General features: G+C 44.4%; 1 protein-coding gene across 2 annotated transcripts in view; it reads left to right on the top strand.

The window, feature by feature from the left end:
* Window positions 1–3765: 3765 nt before the first annotated feature.
* OLFML1 (olfactomedin like 1) overlaps window positions 3766–25379 on the top strand; it is a 30565-nt gene continuing 8951 nt past the window's right edge. Inside the window, 2 exon segments of one of the 2 annotated variants that reach the window (NM_001035385.2) lie at window positions 3766–4292; window positions 7032–7320. In NM_001035385.2, the coding sequence (NP_001030462.2) occupies window positions 4164–4292; window positions 7032–7320 (418 nt within the window). In that variant the 5' untranslated portion in view covers window positions 3766–4163. 2 annotated transcript variants of the gene reach the window in all.

The raw sequence follows: 25379 nt of genomic DNA, 5'->3' as shown, positions 1-25379 counted from the left end.
AAAATTTGTTAAAATCCCTCTGTGTGGCCCAGTGTCTCTACAAAGCCCAGCAAACGTTTGTTTACCAAACACTTGCTTGTTCATCTCTATGTATATTGCCTTCCTCCCTTTTGAAGTCCTAAATCACTACACAACCACTTTTGTCTTTAGCTGAAGATGGTATTTAAGGTAAGAGCTTCAGTCGTTTTGGTGAGTTACTCTGTTTTCCTGGGGTTTTCTCCCATATACACATATGTACATATATTTTTAAATTTTTTGTTTGATTTTCTCCTATTAATCTGTCTCATGTCAATTTAATTCTCAGAACCAGCCAGAAGAACCTAGAAGGATAGAGAAAAATTTCTTCCTCCCCACAAGGGGTTGGCTTGAGGTCACATTTTCAAGCACTTTCCTTTTGGCATAAAAGCAGCCAATGTTTTATCTGAAGAGACATAGGTAATTAGAGACCACTCCACTCAGTCAAGCAGGAAACAATGCAGTTAGTTGTAAAAGGTTGGAAGGTTGGAGGATGATTTTAAGGCAATGAGCTATTGGGGGTGGGGGAACAGGAGTGGTGAATAAAAGATAAAAGGGAAAACCAGGGGAAAAAAGAGAAGAGAGATTTCCTGTTCAGAGCCAAATGATGAATTCTAGTATCCCAGATGGGGTGCTGTTGAGTTGGCCTCTGCCTTCCCAAGAATATACGTTCTCCTCCGTACAGACTTTCCCAGAGCCAGCCAGCACCTCTCAGTAAAGTGGAGGGTGCAGGGAGTAGGGCTCCTGCTGCTGCTGCGTCACTTCAGTCGTGTCCGACTCTGTGCGACCCCAGAGACGGCAGCCCACCAGGCTACCCCGTCCCTGGGATTCTCCAGGCAAGAACACTGGAGTGGGTTGCCATTTCCTTCTCCAATGCATGAAGGCTCTAGAAATCAGTAGGGTCAGTTAATATGGAGGCACCAAGCCAAAGGACCACCAGTGATGAAGATAGCAAAGAATTCCAGGAGGACTGGGAAGCTGAGTGAGATCAGCCTCAGTGGGCTGGTTAGGCTGGGCGTTGATGTGTCCAGTTCTGACTTGTCCCTTAAGGAAAAATAGCAACTCAGGGCTGGGCTTACAGGTCAAGGACTAGTGACTCAGATCCAGCCACACTGGGGACATGGTCGTAATTGTCAAGGGCTTAAGTTTCCTCTCTCAGGATACCAGGGCAGGAGAGCAGAGGATCACAAGTGTCACACACACAAGTGTTAGTCTCTCAGTCCTGCCCGACTCTTTGCAACCCCATGGACTGCAGCCCACCAGGCTCCTCTGTCCATGGGATTTTCCAGGCAAGGATACTGGAGTGGGGTGCCATTGCCTTCTCCAGGGGGTCTTCAGTTGCAAAGGAGAAAAGGGAGTCACTGTGCTTGGCCACTGTCCTTCCTAAGGAGATTGCAGCAGTGATCAAGGCCAGAGATTAAATGTAAGGGAGGCAGAAGGGCCAAATGAATGATTTTATCCCAACAGCAGGCTGAGGGCACCAGGCCATCTTTTCTTTCCATTGAGTTAAGGTCTGCTCTGAATAAGAAAGGCCACGGTTGGCCACTGTATATCAGTCAAAGCTGTGATTATCTCTGAAGTGAGTTTAATTTTCCTTTGTGAGATTTCTGGTCATAAGAACATGAGGGTTTCCATTCTGGTTCTGCCTCATGGCTCATCAATCCTAATGGGTTAGGGGTTCCAGCTGCAGACTTTACTGCCTTGGGAATCACGAGAGTAAAATCACCAAGCAAGACCAGGTGTGGGCAGTTAGAGGTCAGAGGCCAGGTGTGTCTCTATGAAGCAGGTGAATGAGGAGAGAGCGTGTGGGGCAGAGCGGGAGTGTCTGCCAGGACTGAACTAAGGGCCTCTGAGGCCAAGCTCTTTGGAGCTCCTTTCAGAGGCATGTGGACAAGGGCAGCCCTGGAAGCAGCCCAAGGACACATAGTACAATAAGGCCTCTTGCTTCGTTCTGAGTCTCCAGTAATCCTCCACATGCCATTAGTGTTGAATATATGTGTGTGCATCCATGCTCAGTCTTGTCTAACTCTTTATGGCCCCATGGACTGTAGCCCATCAGGCTCCTCTGTCCATAGAGTTTCCCAGGCAAAATTACTGGAGTGAGCTGCCATTTTCTACTCCAGGGGATGCTCCCAACCAGGGATCGAACCCGCATCTCTTTCATTTCCTGGATTGGCAGGCAGATTCTTTACCACTGTGCCCTCTGGAAAGCCTCTAGTATTGAATGTATGCTGCTGTTACTGCTAAGTCTCTTCAGTTGTGTCCAACTCTGTGCGACCCCATAGACGTCAGCCCACCAGGCTCCCCCGTCCCTGGGATTCTCCAGGCAAGAACACTGGAGTGGGTTGCCATTTCCTTCTCCAAATTGAATGTATATTTCATTGTAAAAATAATGTAACCATGCTATAGAAAACCAAGAAAAAGTGTACCCCAGGAAAATGCCGCCTCCTAAAAATTGTGTTTCACCTCCGCTGGATCTTATCCATCTTAGTTCACTATCTCACAGTTAGGAGTTGAGGCATTCATCAAGAAAATCAACCAGACACTGTTGACATAAAACTTTATTTTAAAAAGGCAAGTATGAGAGTTTTCCAAAAGAGCCTTCTTACTTGGGGAAGGAGGCTGAGCGGGCAGTATTTTTAATGAGAATTTAAGAGGAAGGGTGAGCAGAATTTCATCTATTTCAGAGAATTTCTTTGCCTCTTGATGTCCACAGAGAATTTGTTCTAGGACCAGCCCATTCCCTGTCCTTCATCCCAAAGACACCAAAATCCCACAGTACTCACATCCCCTTACATGACGTGACTTAGTACACTTACATCCGCAGACATAGGGGCCTGAACGTTGTCAAAGATAGTTCTTAGAAATAGGGATCGTTCTTAAGGATGAGGAACTGTTGTCTGCGATGATACCAAGAGGGTGAGGAGGGACAGTTAGGGGCTAAAGTCACTTGAAAGAGAGGTAGAGGAACAACTAGTGGGAACAAGGACATGCAGGGGCAATGCTGGAAAATTCTTTTAGTGTCTCTTGCGGGGATCAAATACAAACCCAGGTCTCTGACTCCTGGTCAGAGTTCTTTTCACTTCTCAAAGATGCCCCAACCTTCTCCACTTTGTTTGGTGATTGAGAAAGAACCATGAGTATCCTGGACCCAACCACAGAGAAGGAGAGGTTAAAATAAGTAGGCCTGAACAGAAAAGGCAAAAAATCGAAAGAATTTACCACTTTGTACTAAGAATGTGAGTTGAGTCCTTTGTATGGCTGGCTTGTTGCTTCCGGTGAAGGGAATTCTGCTACTGGAGAGTGAAAAAACTCAAGGACTTCCTCACTAAGGAAGAGTTAGTGATAGTTTGGCTCTGAAAGTGCCCCTGTATCAGCAATTGTTTGGTTCTTAATGAAACTCTTCTGAGCTTGAATTTCAGATTCCTCAGCTATCTCCCTGGGTGGCTAGGTGTGTGGCCCATTGGAGCTCTCTTTCCCAAGGGGCAATGGGGCCTGTGCCCTGCCTGCTCCAAGACGGAGGTGTAAGAGAGCTTTCATTTTTTTTCCCTTGCTGTGCCTTTAAGAGCTGCAGGAATGCAAAGAGAGTCTGGAGGCGGGGTGGGGTCTCCCATCAGGATTTCTGGGAAAAGGATCTCGGGAATTTTGGCCAGAAACTAAAATGGGAGTCCAGCTCTGAGAAGTTGGGGGTGGTGTGTATGGGGTCAGGGCTGTGATTGGACTGCAGAGTTCTCTAGGGAGGAGGAAAGCAAAAGTAAAAAGAAAAGAGCGGGGCAGAGGGGAGAAATCCTCCCGGCCCCCCTCCCCACCCCATGCACACTCACCCATGCCTGAAGAGGGGGTAGCCACTATCTGCAGAGGGTCCCCATGTGTCAAAGGTGATGGCAGCAGATGCTCGACCCAGGGAACTCTCTACCCCGAGTTGGCCTGCAAGGCCTCCAGGGACGACTTGCCAACAGCTGGACTTGATCACCAGTTTGCAAAGTGAGATCACGCATCAGAGGGAGTAACTAGCAGACTTTGCTGTCCGGCTGTTTTTGGAGGATTTTCTCAGCAGCGGCTAGAAAGCAGGAGACCACCACCCTAACCCTTGAGTCTTCTTCAAGAAGCAGCAGCAGAAGAGATTCCCGTCCTGGGTGGTTTGCAGGATGATGCTGGCTCTTAGGCGAGCTTGCATTTTCAGGGCTCTGGTCTTCATGGCCTTCCTGCCCCCACCGCAACGCGCCCAGGACCCGGCCATGGTGCACTATATCTATCAGCGCTTTCAAGTCTTGGAGGTAGGTGGCATCCATGCCCCTGACCCAGGGAACCTGCCTCCCAGAAGTCACTTTTTCTTATCCATGCTTCCCTACCTACTGGGATGTGTTTTTCCAGATAGTGAATGATAAGACTGCTAAGGGTACACTGAATATTTTTCATTGTCTAGTGGTTTCTTGAGCAGTTTTCTCTGTTACCTGATCTGGCAGTTTCTCTCATCTGTAAAATGGGGCTATTAATAGAATTTACCTCTTACTAATATTCAGAAGATTTAATAAATTAATTCCACTTAGAACCTTGCCTGGCATGGTGGTAAATGTCTAAAATGTTATTATTCAATTGCTCAGTTTTTAAAATAGGAAAATTAAACATTTTGGTCATGTTTTCTTCATGTTTTACTATATCAGGAGGACAGCACATTTTAGTTTTCTTTGTATCTTTTAATGGTGAGACTTCAGGTCACTGTAAACAGTCATGATATTGGCTTCCTGAGAAGCTCGTGCTTCTTTTGCTGAACTGGCTTTGGTTTTAGAAATGAGCAGGTTTCAGCAGTGTTAGAGAGGAAGTTTCAGGGCCTTTTTCCCAAGTGTTGTAGCTGCCACTTCATTAAAATTTGCAAAACCCAACATTTTTGCAGCAGAGACAGACTCCCTGGGGCAAATGTAACCCTCTGTCCTAGCCTTTAACACACCCTGGCATGGACATCAGCTATTTCTTATGTCCCGCCTGGCTTTTGTACAAGTTAAATTTTGATAAATTATTTCCCTTCTCTGAAAGACACGCTTATCTCTGGTATTTCGTTTCTACATTTCCTGAAAACTCTTTAAGTCCAAACTATTTGGTTGAAATAGAACTAAGTGTTCTATTCCAGGGTAGAACACTTCCTCAGAGCAGGCTGCACTGGGTTTCTGAGGTTCTGTGATCCGAGGCCTGAGAGCCACAGATGGAATGTTCCCAGGCCAATGGCCTCTTGCCGCTGCCTCACTGGTTCTCTCCTCAGAGACCTTCCCGATCTCACTTTCTTACGTGTGCCTGAATTACGCTCAGCTGTGGTCCCTCTTCATTTGCCGCAGCCCTGCCTTGGGGTTCAGTGCCAGTCTCATCCCTGCAAGCTTTCCACAAGACTTGAGTCTGCCTGCAGACAAGGGTATTGAGTACAGATGGATATGTTCATAGCTATGAACTTGGACTGAAAAGAAGAGGGTGTGATTCATGTAGGTCTTCCCACCCTGACTGTGGTGACCTCAGGAGGAAGCCAAGCCCTGGGTGGCTCCACTGTTGGCCAGGCAAACACGTGCAAAGTGATGCGATCCCACATCCAGGGGTGTGTGGGGTGGGGGTGGGGTAAGAATAAAAGAGGATAGATTTAGGCAATTTCTCTCTCCTCTCTCTCTTTCCCTCTCATCCTCTCTGTTTCTATCTCTGTCTCTCTCCCTCCCTCTCACACACCTTTCTCTCTCTCAATCTCTCTTTCATTCTTCACTGAACAGTCTTACATCCTGCTGTTCAAAGTATATATTTTTACAGCTTTTGTGGAGAGCATTTTGGTAAACCACCAGATGGTCTTTAAGTATACATCCTGATCCAGAAACCCATCCCATTTCCTTCATTCACTTATTCCTTTTTTTAAAAAATATTTTTTTAAGCTATTTATCTTTGGCTGCTCTGGATCTTTGTTGCTCTGCACGGCTTTTCTCTGGTTGGAGCTGGTGGGGACCACTCTTCATTGCCGTGCTCGGGCTTCTTGCTGTGGTGGCTTCTCTTGTCGAGCACAGGCTCACAGTGAGCCAGCCTCAGTACTTGCCGCACGTGGGCCCAGGAGTTGCGGCTCCAGGGCTCTAGCAAGCAGGCTCAGTAGCTGTGGCACATGGGCGTAGTTGCTCCATGGCATGTGGAATCTTCCTGGACCAAGGATTGAACCTGTGTCCCTGCAATGGCAGGCAGAGTCCTAACCACTGGACCACCAGGGAAGACCCCTTAACTTATTCTTTTATTCAGTAAGTTCATATTAAGTGTGACTATGTGCCAGGTGCTGGGGATGGAGCTTACATCTGGAAATGTATCCTAAGCTAATAATCAGAGAAGTTTAAATGTATAAAGATAAAGATTTTCTTCACCATTGTTTGAGTGGCGGATCATTGAAAACTATGTAAATGTCTGTTATGTTTATGTGTATGTCAGTCGCCCAGTCGCATCTGACTCTTTGCACCCCATGGACTGTAGCCCACCAGGCTCCTCTGTCCATGGGATCCTCCAGGCAAGAATACTAGAATGGGTTACCATTTCCTTCTCTAGGGGATCTTCCCAACCCAGGGATCGAACCTGGGTCTCCCACATTGCAGGCAGATTCTTTACCATCTGAGCCACCAGGGAAGCCCAAATGTTCATTAGAAAGACTCTAATCAATTTAATGGAATTATGTTATTAAAATTATGGTATAAATATATATTAATTTGTATTGAAATATGTTCACAATATATCAGCAAATTAAAAATATGTTATAAAACAAACATGTAGCAAAATCACATTAACATATGTTTATACGTGTATGACTAAATGCATAGGAAAACCTAAAGATGTGTACACCAAAGTTTCAATAGTTCTTTGAGTTAAGGAATTATGGGTGATTTTTTTTTTTAATTTCACCCCCTTTTAGCTGTTTGTATTTTAAAAGTCTGTTTCTATGAATAAGAGTTATTGACATTACTTGGGAATTTAAATAACTGGAAATAATTTGAGAATTTATTTTCTGACTGAAGCAAGGACTGCAGAAATGTACCCAAGCAACGAGAGCATACATTCAAGATTTCCAAGAGTTCTCGAAAAACATCTCCATTATGTTGGGACAATGTCACACCTACACAAGTGAGTACAAGAGCGCGGTCCACAACCTGGCGCTGCGAGTGGAGCGCGCCCAGCGGGAGATCGACTACCTGGAGTACCTGCGGGAAGCTGACGCGTGTGTAGAGTCAGAGGACAAGGTGCTGGCAGAAAAGCTAGTCCAAGAGGCTGAGGAAGACCAAAGGATCCGGATGCTACTAAATGCAAGTAAGAGAGCCACATCTTTACCACCCCTTCTGGGGACTTTCAGAACACAGACCTCACACAGGTAGGGAGACCGACCAAGTAAGAACTGGGTATGTGCTCTTGTGGGCACGTGCTGGGAGAGAAATCTTATCAAGGAACAGGTATCCAAAGGAAAATGTATTCTCAGAAAGCAGCTTTCCCTTTTTCAGAGAGTTCCTAAAACCTCCATAGAAGATCAGGGCGATGGTGTCAGAAGTCAACCCAGAAAGGGCTTAGTTTGGTAGAGGTGTGTGGTCCCATCCTTCCATGGAGAGTGGCAGGTGGGTGGATTCTCTCAGTGCCCTGGGAGTAGGGAGAGTGTGCCAAGAAGCAATATAAAATTGGAAATGGCAACAGCCAATCCTCAGGGCCAAGGACTACTGTGAATTATTATTGTTTGTGCTGTTGGGATGCTGATATATTCAAGATATTTATCTCCAATCTTAGGATCCATCAGAATCACTTCCAGGCCATTAAGAATAAGGATTAGGAGCTCAAATGAAAATAACAAGTATCAAGCAACAAAATCATAAATGAGAAGGAAAATTTCCTGTGCATGAGTCCATCTCATTAAAAACAATGAGGGAGACAAGTCCATGCCTCAGAGGCTGTATTCTGAGATGGTTTCATTGAAAATAGAAAAACTTTATGCGCTAACTATGCCTGCCCCAAATATGAGAAAATTCCATCAGGTAAACAAAATATAAGCAGCTGAATGCCGTCTTTAGGCCAAGCGTTGCATGTATCTTTTCCATGTAATCCTTGTAAAAGCTCCTTTGGTCATTTATAAGAAAGGTCTTCCCAAATGAGGTGACTTCTGATCTGAGTTTCGAACATAGTAGAGAGGATAAGCAGAGGCCGAGTCAAGCGAGAGTGGCAACAGATCAAAAGCAAGTAGCACTTGCACACACAGATCTGCAGGGGTGGCTGAGTGGAGGCTGTGTGGGGCAGGAGAGTGCCGGGGGGGGCAAGGCTGAAGGGTCAGTAGCACCCAGATAGTGAAAGATCTTGCTTGCCAAGTTCAGAGGGTTGAACTTGACAAAAGAAACTACTGAGAACCATTGAACAATGTTTGAAGGGTGTTTAAGATTTTCGTTTTTTTTTTTTTTTTTTTTAATTTTATTATTGGAATACAATTGCTTTACAATGTTGTCTTAGTTTCTACTGTACAACATGAGAGAATCAGCTATATGTTCAGTTCAGTTCAGTCACTCGGTCGTGTCCGACTCTTTGTGACCCCATGGACTGCAGCACGCCAGGCCTTCCTGTCCATCACCAACTCTCGGAGTTTACTCAGACTCATGTCCATTGAGTCGGTGATGCCATCCAAACATCTCATCCTCTGTCGTCCCCTTCTCCCAACTTCAATCTTTCCCAGCATCATGGTCTTTTCAAATGAGTCAATTCTTTGTATCAGGTGGCCAAAGTATTGGAATTTCAGCTTCAGCATCAGTCTTCCAATGAATATTCAGGACTGATTTCCTTTAGGATGGACTGGTTGGATCTTCTTGCAGTCCAAGGGACTCTCAAGAGTCTTCTCCAACACCACAGTTCAAAAGCATCAATTCTTCAGTGCACAGCTTTCTTTATAGTCCAACTCTCACATCCATACATGACTACTGGAAAAACTATAGCCTTGACTAGATAGACCTTTGTTGGCAAAGTAATGTCTCTGCTTTTTACTATGCTATCTAGGTTGGTCATAACTTTTCTTCCAAGGAGGAAGCGTCTTTTAATTTCATGGCTGCAGTCACCATCTGCAGTGATTTTGGAGCCCACCCCCCCCCAACACCAAGAAAAAAAGTCTGTCACTGTTTCCCCTGTTTCCCCATCTATTTGCCATGAAGTGATGGGACCAGATGCCATGATCTTCGTTTTCTGAATGTTGAGCTTTAAGCCAACTTTTTCACTCTCCTCTTTCATTTTCATCAAGAGGCTTTTTAGTTCTTCTTCGCTTTCTGCCATGAGGATGGTGTCATCTGCATATTTGAGGTTATTGGTATTTCTTTCAGCAATCTTGATTCCAGCTTGTGCATCATCCAGCCTGGCATTTCACATGATGTACTCTGCATATAAAGTAAATAAGCAGGGTGACAATATACAGCCTTGACGAACTCCTTTCCCGATTTGGAACCAGACTGTTGTTCCATGTCCAGTTCTAACTGTTGATTCCTGACCTGCACACAGATTTCTCAAGAGGCAGGTCAGGTGGTCTGGTATTCCCATCTCTTGAAGAATTTTCCACAGTTTGTTGTGATCCACACAGTCAAAGGCTTTGGCATAGTCAATAAAGCAGAAGTAGATGCTTTTCTGGAACTCTTGATTTTTCAGTAATCCAATGGATGTTGGCAATTTGGTCTCTCGTTCCTCTGTCTTTTCTAAAACCAGCTTGAACATCTGCAAGTTCACGGTTCACATATTGCTGAAGCCTGGCTTGGAGAATTTTCAGCATTACTTTACTAGCATGTGAGATGAGTGCAATTGTGTGGTAGTTTGAGCATTCTTTGGCATTGTCTTTCTTTGGGATTGGAATGAAAACTGACCTTTTCCAGTCCTGTGGCCACTGCTGAGTTTTCTGAATTTGCTGTCATATTGAGTGCAGCACTTTCACAGCATCATCTTTCAGAATTTGAAATAGTTCGACTGGAATTCCATCCCCTCCACTAGCTTTGTTCGTAGTGATGCTCCCTAAGACCCACTTGACTTCGAATTCCAGATGTCTGGCTCTAGGTGAGTGGTCATACCATCGTGATTATCTTGGTCGTGAAGATCTTTTTTGTATAGTTCTTCTGTGTATTCTTGCCACCTCTTCTTAATATCTTCGGCTTCCGTTATGTCCATACTGTTTCTGTCCTATATGTATGTGAATATATATGTGTATATACACATATGTGTGTGTATGTGTGTATATATATATATATATACATATACATATATATATACACACACACCCTCCCTCTTATGCGTCCCTCCACTATTGAGCAATTTTAAGCAGAGCCCTGCGGAGTGGGCAATGGCACCCCACTCCAGTACTCTTGCCTGGAGAATCCCGTGGACGGAGGAGTCTGGAGGGCTGCAGTCCATGGGGTCGCTGAGGGTCAGACACGACTGAGCGACTTCACTTGCACTTTTAACTTTCATGCATTGGAGAAGGAAATGGCAACCCACTCCAGTACTCTTGCCTGGAGAATCCCGGGGACGGGGGAGCCTGGTGGGCTGCTGTCTATGGGGTCGCACAGAGTCGGACACGACTGAAGTGACTTAGCAGCAGCAGCAAGCAGACCCCTGAGAGGTAGGAACAGGGCAAGACTAAAGAGAGGACACTTATTAGGGAAATGTTGCAGTAAATGGGCAACAAGTTATCATCTCTGCATGAAGTGTCAGTGGGGTGGAGAAGGACAGATGGATTTGAGAGTCATTGAAAGTCGGCATAGGCATGGCTTTGTGACTGATAATTGAATGTGAAAAATAAGTGAGAAGGGTAAGTCCAAGATGCTTCCTAGGTTTGGCGCTTAGGCCTTTGGGTGGTTGGTCTGAAATATGTTGAGATAGGAAACCCAGGAGACATTTTGGAGCACTTACTACTTCACTCTTTTTGGGTTTTTTTTCCTGGAGCACTTTTTACTCTGAGGTCTTCTAGTTCATTTATTTGCTTGCTGTTCATTTTATGCCTCCTCATCTCATATAAGAGCCTGGATCCTGTGTTTCACATTCAGTGCTGAGTCCCAGCGCCTAGAATACTGTCGATGTTCAATAAATATTTGTCAGTGAGTAACTAAGTGAACAAATGAATGAATGGGCAGGGGGATTATTAGCATGGGCAGAGGAGTTATTAGGTTTTGGTAGATAAAAGAACATCTTATCTGTGAGTCATAAGACAGAGAGGAGAGTGCCTTATCTACAAGAAGAAGCACTTAGTCAAGCTGGTCAAGTGAGTGGTCCTTTTCAGCCTTGTCTTGAGATGAACCTCCTCCTTCTGAGAGGAAGCATGCGTGCATGCTAAGTCACTTCAGTCATGTCCACCTCTGTGACTCTATGGACTATAGTCCTCCAGGCTCCTCTGTCCATGGGATTCTCCAGGCAAGAATACTGGAGTGGGTTGCCATTTCCTCCTCCAGGGGATCTTCCCAGCTCAGGGATCAAACTTGTGTCTCATAAATCTCCTGCATTGGTACACAGGTTCTTTACCACTAGCACCATCTGGGAATACTCAGAGAGGGAACAGCTGAGGGAGAACATGGGTCTATGGATTAGGCATAAGGGTAAGGATGAGCCAGTGGAAAATGAACAGCTCCCTAAAATGCTGACCAGGAGGGAAGAGTGGCTGCTAATGTAGCCTGAGCTAGAATGTGCCTGAACTTTCATGCTGAGGGTCAGGGAGGACCCCAAGCCTGAACTGTGGTGCTGGATTGGATCCCTGAGACACTCTAAACCCCTCAGGCCTTGAGGTGGCCCCTTTCTATTCCACCTAGAGCTCAACAGAGGTCCTGAGTCTGGACTTTCTGTTTTTACAACCCTCTCCTCTGCCTCATCCCTCACACCCCGGACGCCTAAAATATTCCCTCTCCCAGCTCCATGGTGAGTGAAAACTCTTTCAGCGTTTTCAGAATTGCTGCTTCCATGCCCGTTGCCTTGGGAGCCCTCTTTTGATGATCTGTTGGTTTATGATTCAATAAGCACTTTTTGCCCCCTACTCTTGGGTGGGCCCTGTGCTCATAGCAGGGACAAAGGAGCAAGCGGAAACACACCTGTATCCCGCGCTGGCCTTCTCACCGCTTCTCTTGCCTCTGGTCTTACCTCCTGCTGCCGTCCGCTGTTACGTGCATCTTCCCACAACACACACAGATGCTCTCACTCCTCGGTGTAGACTGTTTTTGTTGTTTGTCATCAATTATCAACAGCAACAAACCCACTCAAATGTCAGCATTTTACATGGGGAAGGCCCATCACAAAGTGGCCTGAGCTGATGTCCCTCTTTTTCCCGCATAACTCACTCACATGCAGTAGCAATTTTTGTACATATATATATAGGGTAGCCATTCCCTTCTCCAGGGGATTTCCTTGACCCAGGGATTGAACCTGGGTCTCCTGCAGTGCTGGCAGATTCTTTACTGTCTGAGCCCCCAGGGAAGCCCTGGTGGGGAAACCACTCTAATATATATATAATAATTATATATATATATTATATATATATAATATATATATAATTTTTCTGCCCACCCTTTATGACTCAAAATTGCTGTGGACTCTCCATGAACATTTCTGGGGCCCCCACTAGACAGGTTGGCCCCTAGTGCTCCCAGAGCACCTCATTCAGTCTTCTGAGGCAGCACTAACACTCAGCTACACACATCTGTGTGTAGTTGACACCTTAACCAGAATGTGAACATACCTGACGTCTTCATTCCTGTACTCACAGATCCAGGGTCAGGACCTGCCAAGGAGAAGTCTGTAAAAATTGTCTATAGAAGAGATGCCGATAGCGGGCCCCTCAGAGCTTGGTTTAGGGAAAGATGTAAACAATCCCAACTGTGTGGTTAGTGGGCTTCCCTGGTGGCTCAGAGGGTAAAGAGTCTGCCTGTAGTGTGGGAGACCCGGGTTCCATCCTTGGGTTGGGAAGATCCCCTGGAGAAGGAAATGGCAACCTACTCCAGTACTCTTGCCTGGAAAATTCCTTGGACTGAGGAACCTGGTGGGCCCCAGTCCATGGGGTCGCTCTGACCTATTGTTTGCAGAGGTTCTGTGCCCAGGGATGGACTTTGGGGTGCCAGTGTATTCCCCTTCCATGCACTGTTTGTGTTTTAAATATTGTCCCCTCCCCCATTCCTTGAGCTGTTTCTCTTAGTAGCTTTGCCTGTGTTAGTTGTGCTAATACTGTGTAACAAATTACCATAACTTTAGCAGTTTAAAATAGTATACATTTATTGGCTTAGAGTTTCTGTGGATTCAGGAGTCCAGGTACAGCTTATCTGGACATTTCGTTCAACAGTCTTTCGAGGGTACAGTCAAGGTGTTACCTGGACTACATTCTCACCTTGAGCTCAGGTCCCTCTTCCAAGCTCATTGATGTTGACAGAATTCACCTTCCTGGGGTTGTAGGATGGAGGCCCTCAGCTTCGAGAAGCCACACCTCTCCACAGGCAGCCCACAATGTGGTTGTTGCTCCTTCAAGGCCAGGAGGAGAGTGCTTCTCTTTGGGAAGTGCTCAGCCCCTGTTTTTTATCTGATTTAGGTCAAGCCCACCTATAATCATCTTCCTTTTGATTAACTCAAAGTCCACTGATTCGGGACCTTTAATATTTTTTGGCTGCACTGAGTCTTCGCTGTGGCACTTGGGCTTTTTCTCCAGTTGCAGCACATAGGCTTCTGATGTGGAACATGGGCTCTAGAGCATGTGGGCTCAGGAGTTGCAGTGCCTGGGCTCTGCAGTTTGTGGCACACAGGTTCTCTAGTTGGAGCATGCAGGCATGGTTGCCCTGAGACATGTGGGATTTTAGTTCTCTGACCAGAAATCAAATCCACATCCCCTGCAATGAAGGGCAGATTCTTAACCACAGCACCACCAGGGAAGTCCCTGGGACCTTAATTACATCTACAGAATTTCCTTAGTTTTGTCTTGTAATGTAACCTAGTCAAGCAGAACTATCATATTCACAGGTGCTGCCCTCACTCAAGGGGAGGAAGTTTGTAGGGCATGACCATGGGGGTGGGAGCCTTAGAATTCTGTGCATCCCAGCTGGTGCTGTTTCCTCTACCCACCTTCTTCCCAAAAGGCTCCCATCTTCCTGTCTTCTAACCTTGGCCGCTGGAACTGTGCCAACTCTGGAACTTCCACAGGAATTCTTAAGACTCAAGTCAAAACCCTTGTGTAGCCAAATATGGGATTATGGGCTAGGGAGGGTCACTAGAGGTCACATTAAGAGTTTCATTCATACATACGTGCCGTCTCAGAGAGTGTCTTTGAAAAACTTAGAAAGATAGGATATCATAACTTTCTCAGAAAGTTCAACATTATGCCTTAGGAGATTTCCTAAGAAATTTTGACCATCAGTCTAAATGGGATGCTAGGGATAGTAAATAAGGTAGAGTTGCTCTGTAATTAAGCCATTTTTTTTCTAGAGGTGTCCTCTAGTTTTAGCCTTTATTTAGAAGTAATCCTCAAATGATGTTCATGTGAGGCCTATAATTCCAGGGATGTTTGGGGATAAGGTAAAATTCTTAGAATCTTAACTCTAACTCATATAGACTCTCCTCTTTCTCTTTCTTTCTTTCCCCACCACCCCCCCTTTCTGTCTAACACACAATTTAGAATGCAGTGAGTGAAAGTTACCTGAATACAATTTAACTTACAAAGTCACTCCAAGTCTTTGGTACTATAATTGCTATAAGTAAAAAAATAAATTTTGCATTGCACTTGGCAACTTACGGCAAAGCACCCGCGGCTCAGATGCCCAGATTAAGAATCTATCTAACTAACAGTCTTTGGCAGATTCCACAGGCTCCATTCTTGTGTGAATCAGAATAGTATTAACCTCTTTTTAACTTGTAAACAGCTTGTAAAGAAAAATTCTTGAGGCAGTCAAAACAAGTCATTATAGCATTATTTTATTTCCTGTTTTAGTCCAGCTCCTTTATTTGCAAGGGTGCTTGCAAATAACCTCCAATAACCCTCTCCCTACTGAAGTAAATAACTCATATCTTTTGTTAGATCATGTTTCAGAGAAAAAAGTGTATTGCTGCAAATTCACATGCCTCTGGGATCCACTCAGCTAGTATAAATGTGAGTGCCTCACATTCAAAACTGTTAAAAATCAAACAAAATAAAGCAAACAAGCAAAAATCCCACTGGAAGCCAAATAAAATGTATTTGTGAGCCAACTCCCAAGGTCCATTAGTTTGTGATGAGTGCAACAAAACATTGAGAGATGTATAGCTCTTAAATTGTAACAGAGAAGAATATCTCCCACAAAGGTGTATACACAGGTGTAAGTGCAAGAGAATATGAGAGTACTTGTGTTTGTGTGTGTGTGTATGTGCACACATACACACACAGCAGCTGCATTCACAAGTCCTGGGCAGCAATACCAAAAGTGTACATCCAGCTTATTCTATGCTGCCTACTGGAGAGTCCCATAGGTCACTGTGCTGCATTCAAAAAGGCCAGTCTACTTCTTGTGCACCCACCTGGAAGGCCTGTGATCTATGAGGATACCACTAGGACCATCACACAGGTATTAAAAGAAGGTCCCAAAATTGTTTTGTTTTTTTTTTTAATATATTTATTTAATATTTATTTGGCTGTGCCGGGTCTCAGCTACAGCACGCAGTACCTTCAGTCTTCGTCGGGACATGCAGGTTTCTTAGTTTAGGCATGCAAACTCTTAGTTGCAGCACATGGGATCTTAGTTCCCTGACTAAGGGTCGAACCTGGATTTAATCTCACATTGGAAGTGTAGAGTCTTAGCCACTAGACCACCAGGGAATCCCCCTTAAGTTGTTTTAGCTGATGGCTTTTGGCTCCAGGTGGAGTGAACCTCCCCATTCATTATCCCTATGACTCATTCATTTATTCATTCACTCAACAGAAGTCTAACTGAATTTGAGAAATATGTTGGCATTATGCCAGGCATTTGAACTGGAACTTTGACTAGGATAACATTCTTGTCCTCAAGAGGCTTGCAGCCAAGTAGGGAAACCATCTAAACAAACCCAGAATAATAGATGGGATGATGGCTGCTCTGATGGAAGGTGTCACAGAAGCACAGGGGCAGGCATTAGTGTGTGGACACAGCAGTCGCAGGGCAAGGGCTTAGTTGCTCTGTGGCATGTGGGATCTTAATTCCTTGAACAGGAATTGAACTTGCATCCCCTGCATTGCAAGGCAGATTCTTAACCACTGGACCACCACAGAAGTCTCAAGCTGAGTTTTAATGTTGGAAAAGAACTAATTAAATGGAGAAGAGAGTAGAGGGCCTTTCAAGCAAATGACCAGCATATAGAGGTCCATAGGCCTAATCGGGCTTAGTGTTCTGCAGACGTCTAGTGTAGGGAGAAGTGGTAGAGAGGAGATGAAAGAAACAGACAAAAGCTAAACTCCTTTGTACCGAGCCTCTTCACCTTCTAGCTGTGGAGGATGAAAATACAATGAATAATAGTAGTTAATAGTTAGTGAGTGCTTATGATGTACCTTGTAATCTTTAAGTATTTAAAGGAGTCTTATTGGATTATATCAGGTAATTCTCACAACAAACCTATGTGATAAGTATTAGAATTAATCTTCATTTTATAGATGTGGAAATCAGGGTACTGCGTGAATAAATCATGTGAACTGTGAGGAGCTAATAATCCCAGAGGAGGATTCAAACAAAGACAGGCTGACTCCTACATGTACTAACCGTTCCCACCATGCTGTTTTGCTTACTCCTCTGTAAGCATGTGAGTGTCCGGACTCAGGTCGGTGTTTTCAGATCATTCTGGCCCCAGCGTTCAGAATGGACTGGCAGTAGGGGAGTTTGGGTGCTCATAAGAGGGAGGGACTGGAGCCAGGCAGGCCATCTCCAGGGCTGTCACAGAGGTCCTCAGGTAGAAGCCCTCTGCTCTGAGACTAAATGCCTGCACCCAGGGACCTCATTATTGTGGGACATGCGTGAACACCGTATCACACCTCTTGGTCATTATTTGATGATTCCTACTCATAAACAAATTGCTTTAAATCATTCTTTCAAATCCTGGCCAAGAAAGGTCAACTCCCCTCTCCCTCTAACCCTTGGTTTTTAATTCCCTGCCTTTCCTTCACTTATTTTTAAGCAATGACGTTCCTTTGCTTTCCCCACTGTTTGCTCAGTTAACAGAAGAGCCCCACCACACACTCCTGGGGTGGGAATCTCAGGAGCATTCCTTTGGGCCTCATCTGATAAGTCACCATATCCAATAGATTCTTCCTTCTGAATATCCCTCAACTTTATTCTCTACCTCTACCCTGCTCTCTCATCATCTCTAGTCCTGATTATTGTACAAGACTCCTAACTGATCTTCCTGTTCCAGGATTTCATCTTGTATTGCTACCAGGGTTATCATTGCTTTATCATCTTTCAAGGCAACTACATCCTACAGGGTAAAGCAAACCCCATAAAATAACATTAAGTCCTTTACAATTGACCCCAGTCTAACTTTCTTTAAATAATTTGTTTTGTTATTCTCTCTGAAAGTAATATCTGCTGATTAAATAAAAACCACGGACATAGTATATACTGTATCTATTGTATTTACCATTTTATAAAAGTAGATAATAAGCCAACAATTGAACACAGCACCTTTTTTTTCGTTTTTAAAAAAATTATTTTTTTATTGACGTATAGGTGATTCACAGTGTTTCAGGTGTACAGCAAAGTGATTCAGTTTTATACATAGAAAAATTTGGTTATATGTATATATTCTTTTTCAGATTCTTTTTCATTATAGGTTATTACAAGATATGGAATATAGTTCCCTGTACTATAGAGTAAGTCCTTGTTTTTTATTTAATATGTATATTACTGTCATATCTATTAATCCCAAATTCCAAATTTGTCTCTCCCTCCCTTCCCCCTTTGGTAACCATAAGTTTTGAACACAGCAGCTTTGAACATTTCCCGCTTAGTCTCGTCCCAGTACTGTCTATCCCCATCTACCTGATTCTCTATGCTATGTTGAACCTGCTATTCTGAAAGCTTACTTTCATATAGTATATTGAAGTATACTCCATGCCTCTCTACACGGTGCATGCTCTTTCCCCAAGTCTAACACAGTGCCTGGCACAGAGTAGGGTTCAGTATTTTCTGACATTGAGGACCAGTTTATTGGAAAGTGGAAGCAACTATTTACCAGGGATTCCATTAAGCCTCTTTTGTCTGGTATGTTGTCCAATACCCATGACAACTCAGCTAGGTAGATACTATTATGACTTCTATTCAGATGATGAAACTGTGACTCAGAGTTTCCTGCTATGTTGAAGACTAAGCAGCACCCCCTAGATTCATCTCAGTTTCCCTATCTGCTCACAGTTCCCTTACCCTGGCCCCGCACCAGGTATCTGCCACAACAGTGCTATATGACAAACCACTTTGAAACTTAGTGGACTAAAACAATCATTGATTATTTCCCAGGAGTCCACGGGGCAGCTGCGCAGTTCTGTCAGCCTGGGCCAGTCTTAGCTGTTCCCGGCAGACTCCCTCGTGCATCCACCGTTAGTGGCACGTTCCCCAGGGGATGACCGGCTAAGGACGGCCTTGGCTGCAGTGGCTTGGTTCTTCTCCAGGTGGCATCTGATCTTTTGGAGGTGAACCTGGGCTTGTTCTCATGGTTGAGGAAGATGTCTGAGGGAGAGGGCACATGCATACCAAGATCTGGTTGCTTTCACCAAGTTTTTTTTTTTGCCAAAGCAAGTTCAAGTCTGGCTCTGGAGCCCATCCTTCCAATAAAATCTCTAATAACAATGGTATGAGACTTTTGGCCTTGCTGCTTTGGGAAAGAGGCAGTCATCAAGATGAGTTTTTAAGTATGCAAATATCTATATGAAGGCAATGGATGGAGCACCAGTGTGACTGAGGGGAGACTGAAGAACCTGTAAGAGGGCTGCTGCAAAGTTTAGGATGAGGTCAGCAAGTGCTACACCAGCCTACTTTGAGAAAGGATAGAACAGCATCAGTATGACTGATTGTATAAGAAGAATTCATGGCAAAATGTCAAAATGATTCTGTTTTCTAGCTAGATAAATGGGAGGATGGCAGTATCACACCTTGACACTGAGAAAATTTTCATCCTTTTCAGTTTAAGTAAGAATATTGAAGGAGAAAAAAAAATAACCCACTATGCAGAAACCAAAACTCAGCTCAGTCTTTAAATAAAAATTAAATAAAAGCAGAAAGTTCATAATTATAAGCTTGAAATGCTTAAGATGTCGCAACAGTTAGATAACTAATGCAAAACAGAGGCTGTTTGATCAGAAATTCCTTGGAGGACTGCCAGTTCCATGCTTCACTTGTGCATGAGTGTTGACTAGCCTGGATCCTTTAGGACAACAATTCTCAAACTTTTATCTCAGAAACTCATTACATTTTTTAAAAAATTATTCAGGACCCTAGAGAGTTTTTGTTGATGTATGTTAACATCTCTAGATATTTAACATATTTACAATTAAAATAGAGAAATTGTAGTATGTGCCAGATGCTAATCTAGGACAGGATATCTAGCAGTGAACATAGCACATTAGGCAAAAAGCCCTGCCCTCATAGAACTAATATTCTATGCTATGCTATGCTATGCTATGCTAAGTCACTTCAGTCGTGTCCGACTCTGTGCGACCCCATAGACAGCAGCCCACCAGGCTCTGCCGTCCCTGGGATTCTCCAGGCAAGAATTCTGGAGTGGGTTGCCATTTCCTTCTCCAATGCATGAAAGAGAAAAGTGAAAGTGAAATCTCTCAGTCGTGTCCGACTCTTAGCGACCCCATGGACTGCAGCCTACCAGGCTCCTCTGTCCATGGATTTTCCAGGCTAGAGTACTGGAGTGGGGTGTTAGTGTGAAAATTTACAATATGTCAGATTGAAGTTAAATACTACAGAAGAAAACCAGCTAAGGTAAGGAGGTTATGGAAAGTTGGCCTCTTCTGAAAGGACACACATGAAGGAGGTTGGCTGTGTTGAACTCCAGCTATAGAGACCCACAGTGGAAGCTGTGCACTCACTACTGCTCACAGGTCTTCCCAGCTTCCTCACACTCCATGCTGTTGAGCAGCACATAGCCATACAAACCAACAGCCATGCATCCTCTGTTTTCTTCTCAGACTCAATGGCTAATCACCAATAAAGGAAAGCTGGCAGGGCTCTGTACTGGGTGCCATGAAATACTTCTAGAGTTGGGAACCTAGATAAACCTTTGATGTGGTTTTGCTGGGCTTCCCAGGTGGCGCTAGAGGTTAAGAACTTGCCTGCAATGCAGGAAACATAAGAGACACAGACAGGTTCAAACCTTGGGACAGGAAGATTCCCTAGACAAAGAAATGGCAACCCATTCCAGTATTCTTGCCTTAAAAATCCCATGGACAGAGGAGCCCGGCGGGCTACAGCCCACAGGGTCGCAAACAGTAAGACATGACTGAAGGGACTTAGCATGTGGTTTTGCTAAAGAGTTCTGTGCAACTCATCAGAATACATAGAGCATGTATTGTACGCCAGGCTCTGTTTAAGCACTCACCCTGGACTCACAGCCCTTCTGCAGAGCCGGATCTTCCCATGGCTCACTGAGTACCATTCCATATAAGCTGGTCCTCCTGCCCTCCTGTCTTCCATCTAATCAGGCTTTCTAGACAGTGCAATAGCACTTGCTGTTGTCCACATGTACCTCTTGTGATCTGAATCTACTTGATTTCTAAGTTGGCCTAGCATGCATTGTGGTAGCAACTGACTAATACTGCATCATCTGAACCTAACTGATTCCTGAGTTTGGTCAGTAAGCAATAAGAATTTCAATAGTGAGTGAGATATGTACCCTGTCCCAGGCCCTGTGGATAAAAAGACAAATAAAGGATAGATTCTGCCTAAAATGCTTGCAAGGAAACAGTGAGCAGGCAATTCCAATTCAGCCCAAGAATTGCCCTGGAAGAGGACTGCACAGAAAGCTTTGGACACACAAAAAAGAGCAAGTAGCTGCTCTGCAAGAGTCAGAGATTTTGTTTTGAAGGACAAGAAGATGTATCCTAAGTTAGCGAAGATGAGCTAAGGAAAAGTAGAGGCAAAGTCTCAAACTTGTGAGAGGCCGTGGCAAGCTTGGTGATTACTGATTAGTCCAGTGTGGTGGGGAAGTGACAGAAGAAGTCAGCTTGGTGATTACTGATTAGTCCAGTGTGGTGGGGAAGTGACAGAAGAAGTCAGCTGAAGGACCCTGGGTACTATGCTGACATACCAGAAATGCATTCTGTGGGAAACAGACTCACAGAGCAACTTATGGTTGCTGGGGGAATGGATGCAGGGAAGGGATAGTTAGGGAGTTTGGGATGAACATATACACACTGCTGTATTTAAAATGGATAACCAACAAGGACCTACTGTATAGCACAGGGAACTCTGCTTAGTGTTATGTGGCTTCCTGGATGGTAGGGGAGTTTCAAGGGGAATGAATAAATCTATATGTATAGGTGAGTCCCTTCACTGTTTACCTGAAACTATTACAACATTGTTAATCAGCTATACCCCAATACAAAATAAAACTCAAAAGTTATATATATATATATATATATATATATATATATATATATATAATATGGGGGAAAAGCATAACTGCCACTAATTTCCAGGACACAAATAACTTGAAGTTTTATTATTGACTACTCATCTGAGGGCTGTCATTTTTGACATCCTCATGTAACTGTCATTTGCTAGGTACTGATAAATGTTTATTAACATGAATACAATTCAGGTGGTTGAAGGAGTCCAGATTTATTTATTTTTGGTTGCAGTAGGTCTTCCTTGCTGTGTGAGGGCTTTCTCTAGTTGTGGTGAGCGGGGACCTCTTTTCGTTGTGGTGCACGGATTTCTCATTGCAGTGGCTTCTCTTCTTGCAAACCTCAGGCTCTAAGCACATGGGCTTCAGTAGTTGGAGCACATGGGCTCAGTAGTTGTGATTCGTGGGCTTTAGAGAGCAGGCTTTGCCGTATGTGGCATCTTCCCAGACTAGGGACCGAGCCCTTGTCGCCTGCATTGGCAGGCAAATTCTTAACCATTGGACCACCAGGGAAGTCCCAAGAAGTCAAAATGTTACCTTTCGTTGGTTGGCCTCAGCACTGTCATGGCACTGGTGGCGTGCGTTTAGCTTGCTGATGTATTACAATGAGCGTATAATGAGGATCAAGGCCTAGTGGAAGTCAAGTCTTACGCCATCTTGGGCCTGGTCGGTTCTGATCAGTTTTTGTCATGTCCTCAATGCCATTCTCTTAAAGGTTGTGCTCCGTCCCCTTCCCTCCTGTCTCACAACCTTGAGTCTGGCTTGTCACTCGGTTCCCACAAACTCATCAGTTACCTGACCTCTCTTTTTCTGTTTCTTGAATCTGTGCCCATTTTTTCATTCCCATCACTATTTAGATTTTTCTCATCTGGATTATACTTACAGACTCTCCACCTGTCTCCCTGTTTCCCCTCTCCTCCACCTCTACCCCCAGTTAATTCTCTACTAATAACCAGCACAGTTTTTATTTTTTCTTTTTAAATATTTATTTGGCTGTGCCAGGCCTTTGCTGTGGCATGTGGGATCTTTAGTTATAGCATGTGGGATCCAGTTCCCTGACCAGGGATCAAACCCCGGCCCCCTGTAATAGGAGCACCAAGTCTTAGCTACTGGACCACCAGAAAGTCCCACATCACTGTTTTTAAAATATAACTCTGATTGAGTCGTTCCTTATGGAGGGAAAAGTCTCACCAAGTCTGGAGAGTATTACTATTGAAAAAGGGGGAAAATATTAAGAACTTTCAAATAAGTGATATTTATAAAAGAATTCACTCTGAGGCCTTGGGCCAAATTCTACCCTAATTGCTTGTCTACAGTTCTGCCTGAGGGGTAAACCACAGATTTTCATTCTCTGATTTGCAAAATGTCAGTATCTCTGTTAAATAATTTGCATCTTGGCTGGACTCAAAGGTTTTCAATTTATTTCTTATCCTTCCTCAACCTTTTAGTCCCGCTAATTATCTCTTCTAAGAGAGGCACAACAGGGAGTTTTAACTTTCCCCATTATTCAAACATTGGAAGTATATTCTCCCCAAATTCCAAAAGAAGAGGAATTTATGAAAAAATTATAGAATATTCACCTGAATAAACTGTACAACATCCAGGCTAAACCTCTTATTTTACAGGTGGAAAAGCTAGATTGACCAAGGGACTTTTAGGGAGTCACACAGAGAACCAAATGGAGTTCAGACCACTGAGATCTCTACTCCCAGTGCCAGGTTCCAGCTACGAGGGACAGGAGAAAGCTGAAGGGAGCACACAGGGGAAACTTCTGTGCTTTCTCCCCCAGAACTGTGTTTCCATGATCAAAACCATCTAGCACTCTCGTGTTTTGCTATTTCTTCAAAGAGGAGTAGAAGGAGGAAGAAGAATGTTTGTATGAATTACTGCTGTATTATATTATTTAAAAAACTATTTATTTGGCTGTGCCGGGTCTTAGTTGTGGCATGCAGGTTTAGCTGTGGCTTGTGGGATCTAGTTCCCTGATCAGGGATTGAACCCTGGCCCCCTGCGTCGAGAGTGTGGAGCTTAACCAGTGGACCACCAAGAAAGTCCCATTTCTGCTGTATTTTAAATGAATATTTTATCACTGATGAGACATAGATTGTTCCTTGTTCTTAGCCACAGTCCCTCATAGCTGGCTGCAAGTCTGCTGACTTTCCTCCAAGAGGAATGGGCTGGCTGGGAGCTCCCTAGTCAGGACAGATATCTTATCATCCTGCTAATAGGCCCTGGGGAGTCCATTGCCTTCATTTCTTCCTCTCTAGGCATACCCAGGCTCACCCATTCTCCACCCCTTCCCACCATGTCCACAAGCCCATCCACCATGTCCCTTGGGCTGGCTGGGGGTGTCCGGGCTAGGGGTGTCTTGGCTGGCCCTGCCTTCCAGCTCAGATTCAGCTCAGAGGCTCCCTTAATTGGGTGATCTATCAGGTTACTTATCCAAACCTTTGCTTTTTTTGCTTGGAAGATAGAGATTAAAATATCTACCACTTAGATGAACTATAAGATCTAGATAAGCAAAGAAGTACCTAATCACAGTACCAAGCATATTACATGTATTTGTAGGTATTTATTAATTTTTCAAGCTTTTGGACTTGTTCCTCAATAGGGAACAGCTTCTGAGCTTCTCTCATGGCCCATGGGACCACCCCTTTCCCATTAAAGGTATCTGTGATCACATACAGTCCTAAATCCTTGTTCATTCATCATCTGTCATCACAGAGCTTGTGGGAAGAGGAGAGCATTCACATGAGACAGATTCAGCTGGTGAAACTGAGACAAGGCATACTGAGCCCTGGCAGAGATAGGTCCTGGTAAACAGGGCAGCCCACCCCCTCTCTTCCACACCACAGTGCATAGTCCTCAGAGTTCAGCATGGAGGGGGATCCTTCTGTTAGCTGCTCCTGCAATGCAGACAAAGGACCTTGAGTGCCATGTTGAGATATTTGAAACTTATTCTAAGGTTCCCAGCTGTCCCAGGCTTCTCTACCTTTCCTAGGGATTTGGTCTCTATAACCCAGGCCAACCAGGATGAAACTGACCCAGAGGCCATAGGGAAACAATCCCCTAGTCTGGTAAAACAGGTCAGTAATGGGGCATGGTGGAAACCATTGGCTGAGAGACTTCCATAATGATGCTGAAAAGTCAGCCTCTGTGTACAGTGTAGAATTGAATCTCAGAGACAGAGTTTTGGGTGAAGTAGAAAAGAATAGCTTTATTGGTTTGCCAGGAAAAGGGCACACAACTGACTGGTCCCCTGAAAAACTGTAGTCCTAACCTGGGAGGATTTGGTGGTTCTAGAGCAGTAGCTGACAAGGATCAAGGTGTGTGCAGGGCCTGCCCTCCTTTAATACAGCCTCAGGTGGTTTCTTGATGAGCTTCTCAACATTATCAAACTGTGACCTTCTCTTGATTGAAGAATGCTAACATCTTCCAACCTGACCAACCTAGACAGCAGGTTAAAAAGGAGAGACATTACTTTGCCAACAAAGGTCCATCTAGTCCAAGCTATGGTTTTTCCAGTAGTCATGTATGGATGTGAGAGTTGGACTGTAAAGAAAGCTGAGCGCCGAAGAATTGATGCTTTTGAGCTGTGGTGTTGGAGAAGACTCTTGAGAGTCCCTTGGACTGCAAGGAGATCCACCCAGTCTATCCTAAAGGAAATCAGTCCTGAATATTCATTGGAAGGACTGATGCTGAAGCTGAAACTCCAGTACTTTGGCCACCTGATGCAAAGAGCTGACTCATTTGAAAAGACACTGATGCTGGGAAAGATTGAA

The sequence above is a fragment of the Bos taurus genome, chromosome 15 (assembly GCF_002263795.3).
Source record: "Bos taurus isolate L1 Dominette 01449 registration number 42190680 breed Hereford chromosome 15, ARS-UCD2.0, whole genome shotgun sequence".
Lineage (NCBI taxonomy): Eukaryota > Metazoa > Chordata > Mammalia > Artiodactyla > Bovidae > Bos > Bos taurus.
Note: the sequence above shows the minus strand (reverse complement) of the source record. Positions and strands in the feature narration are given on the sequence as shown.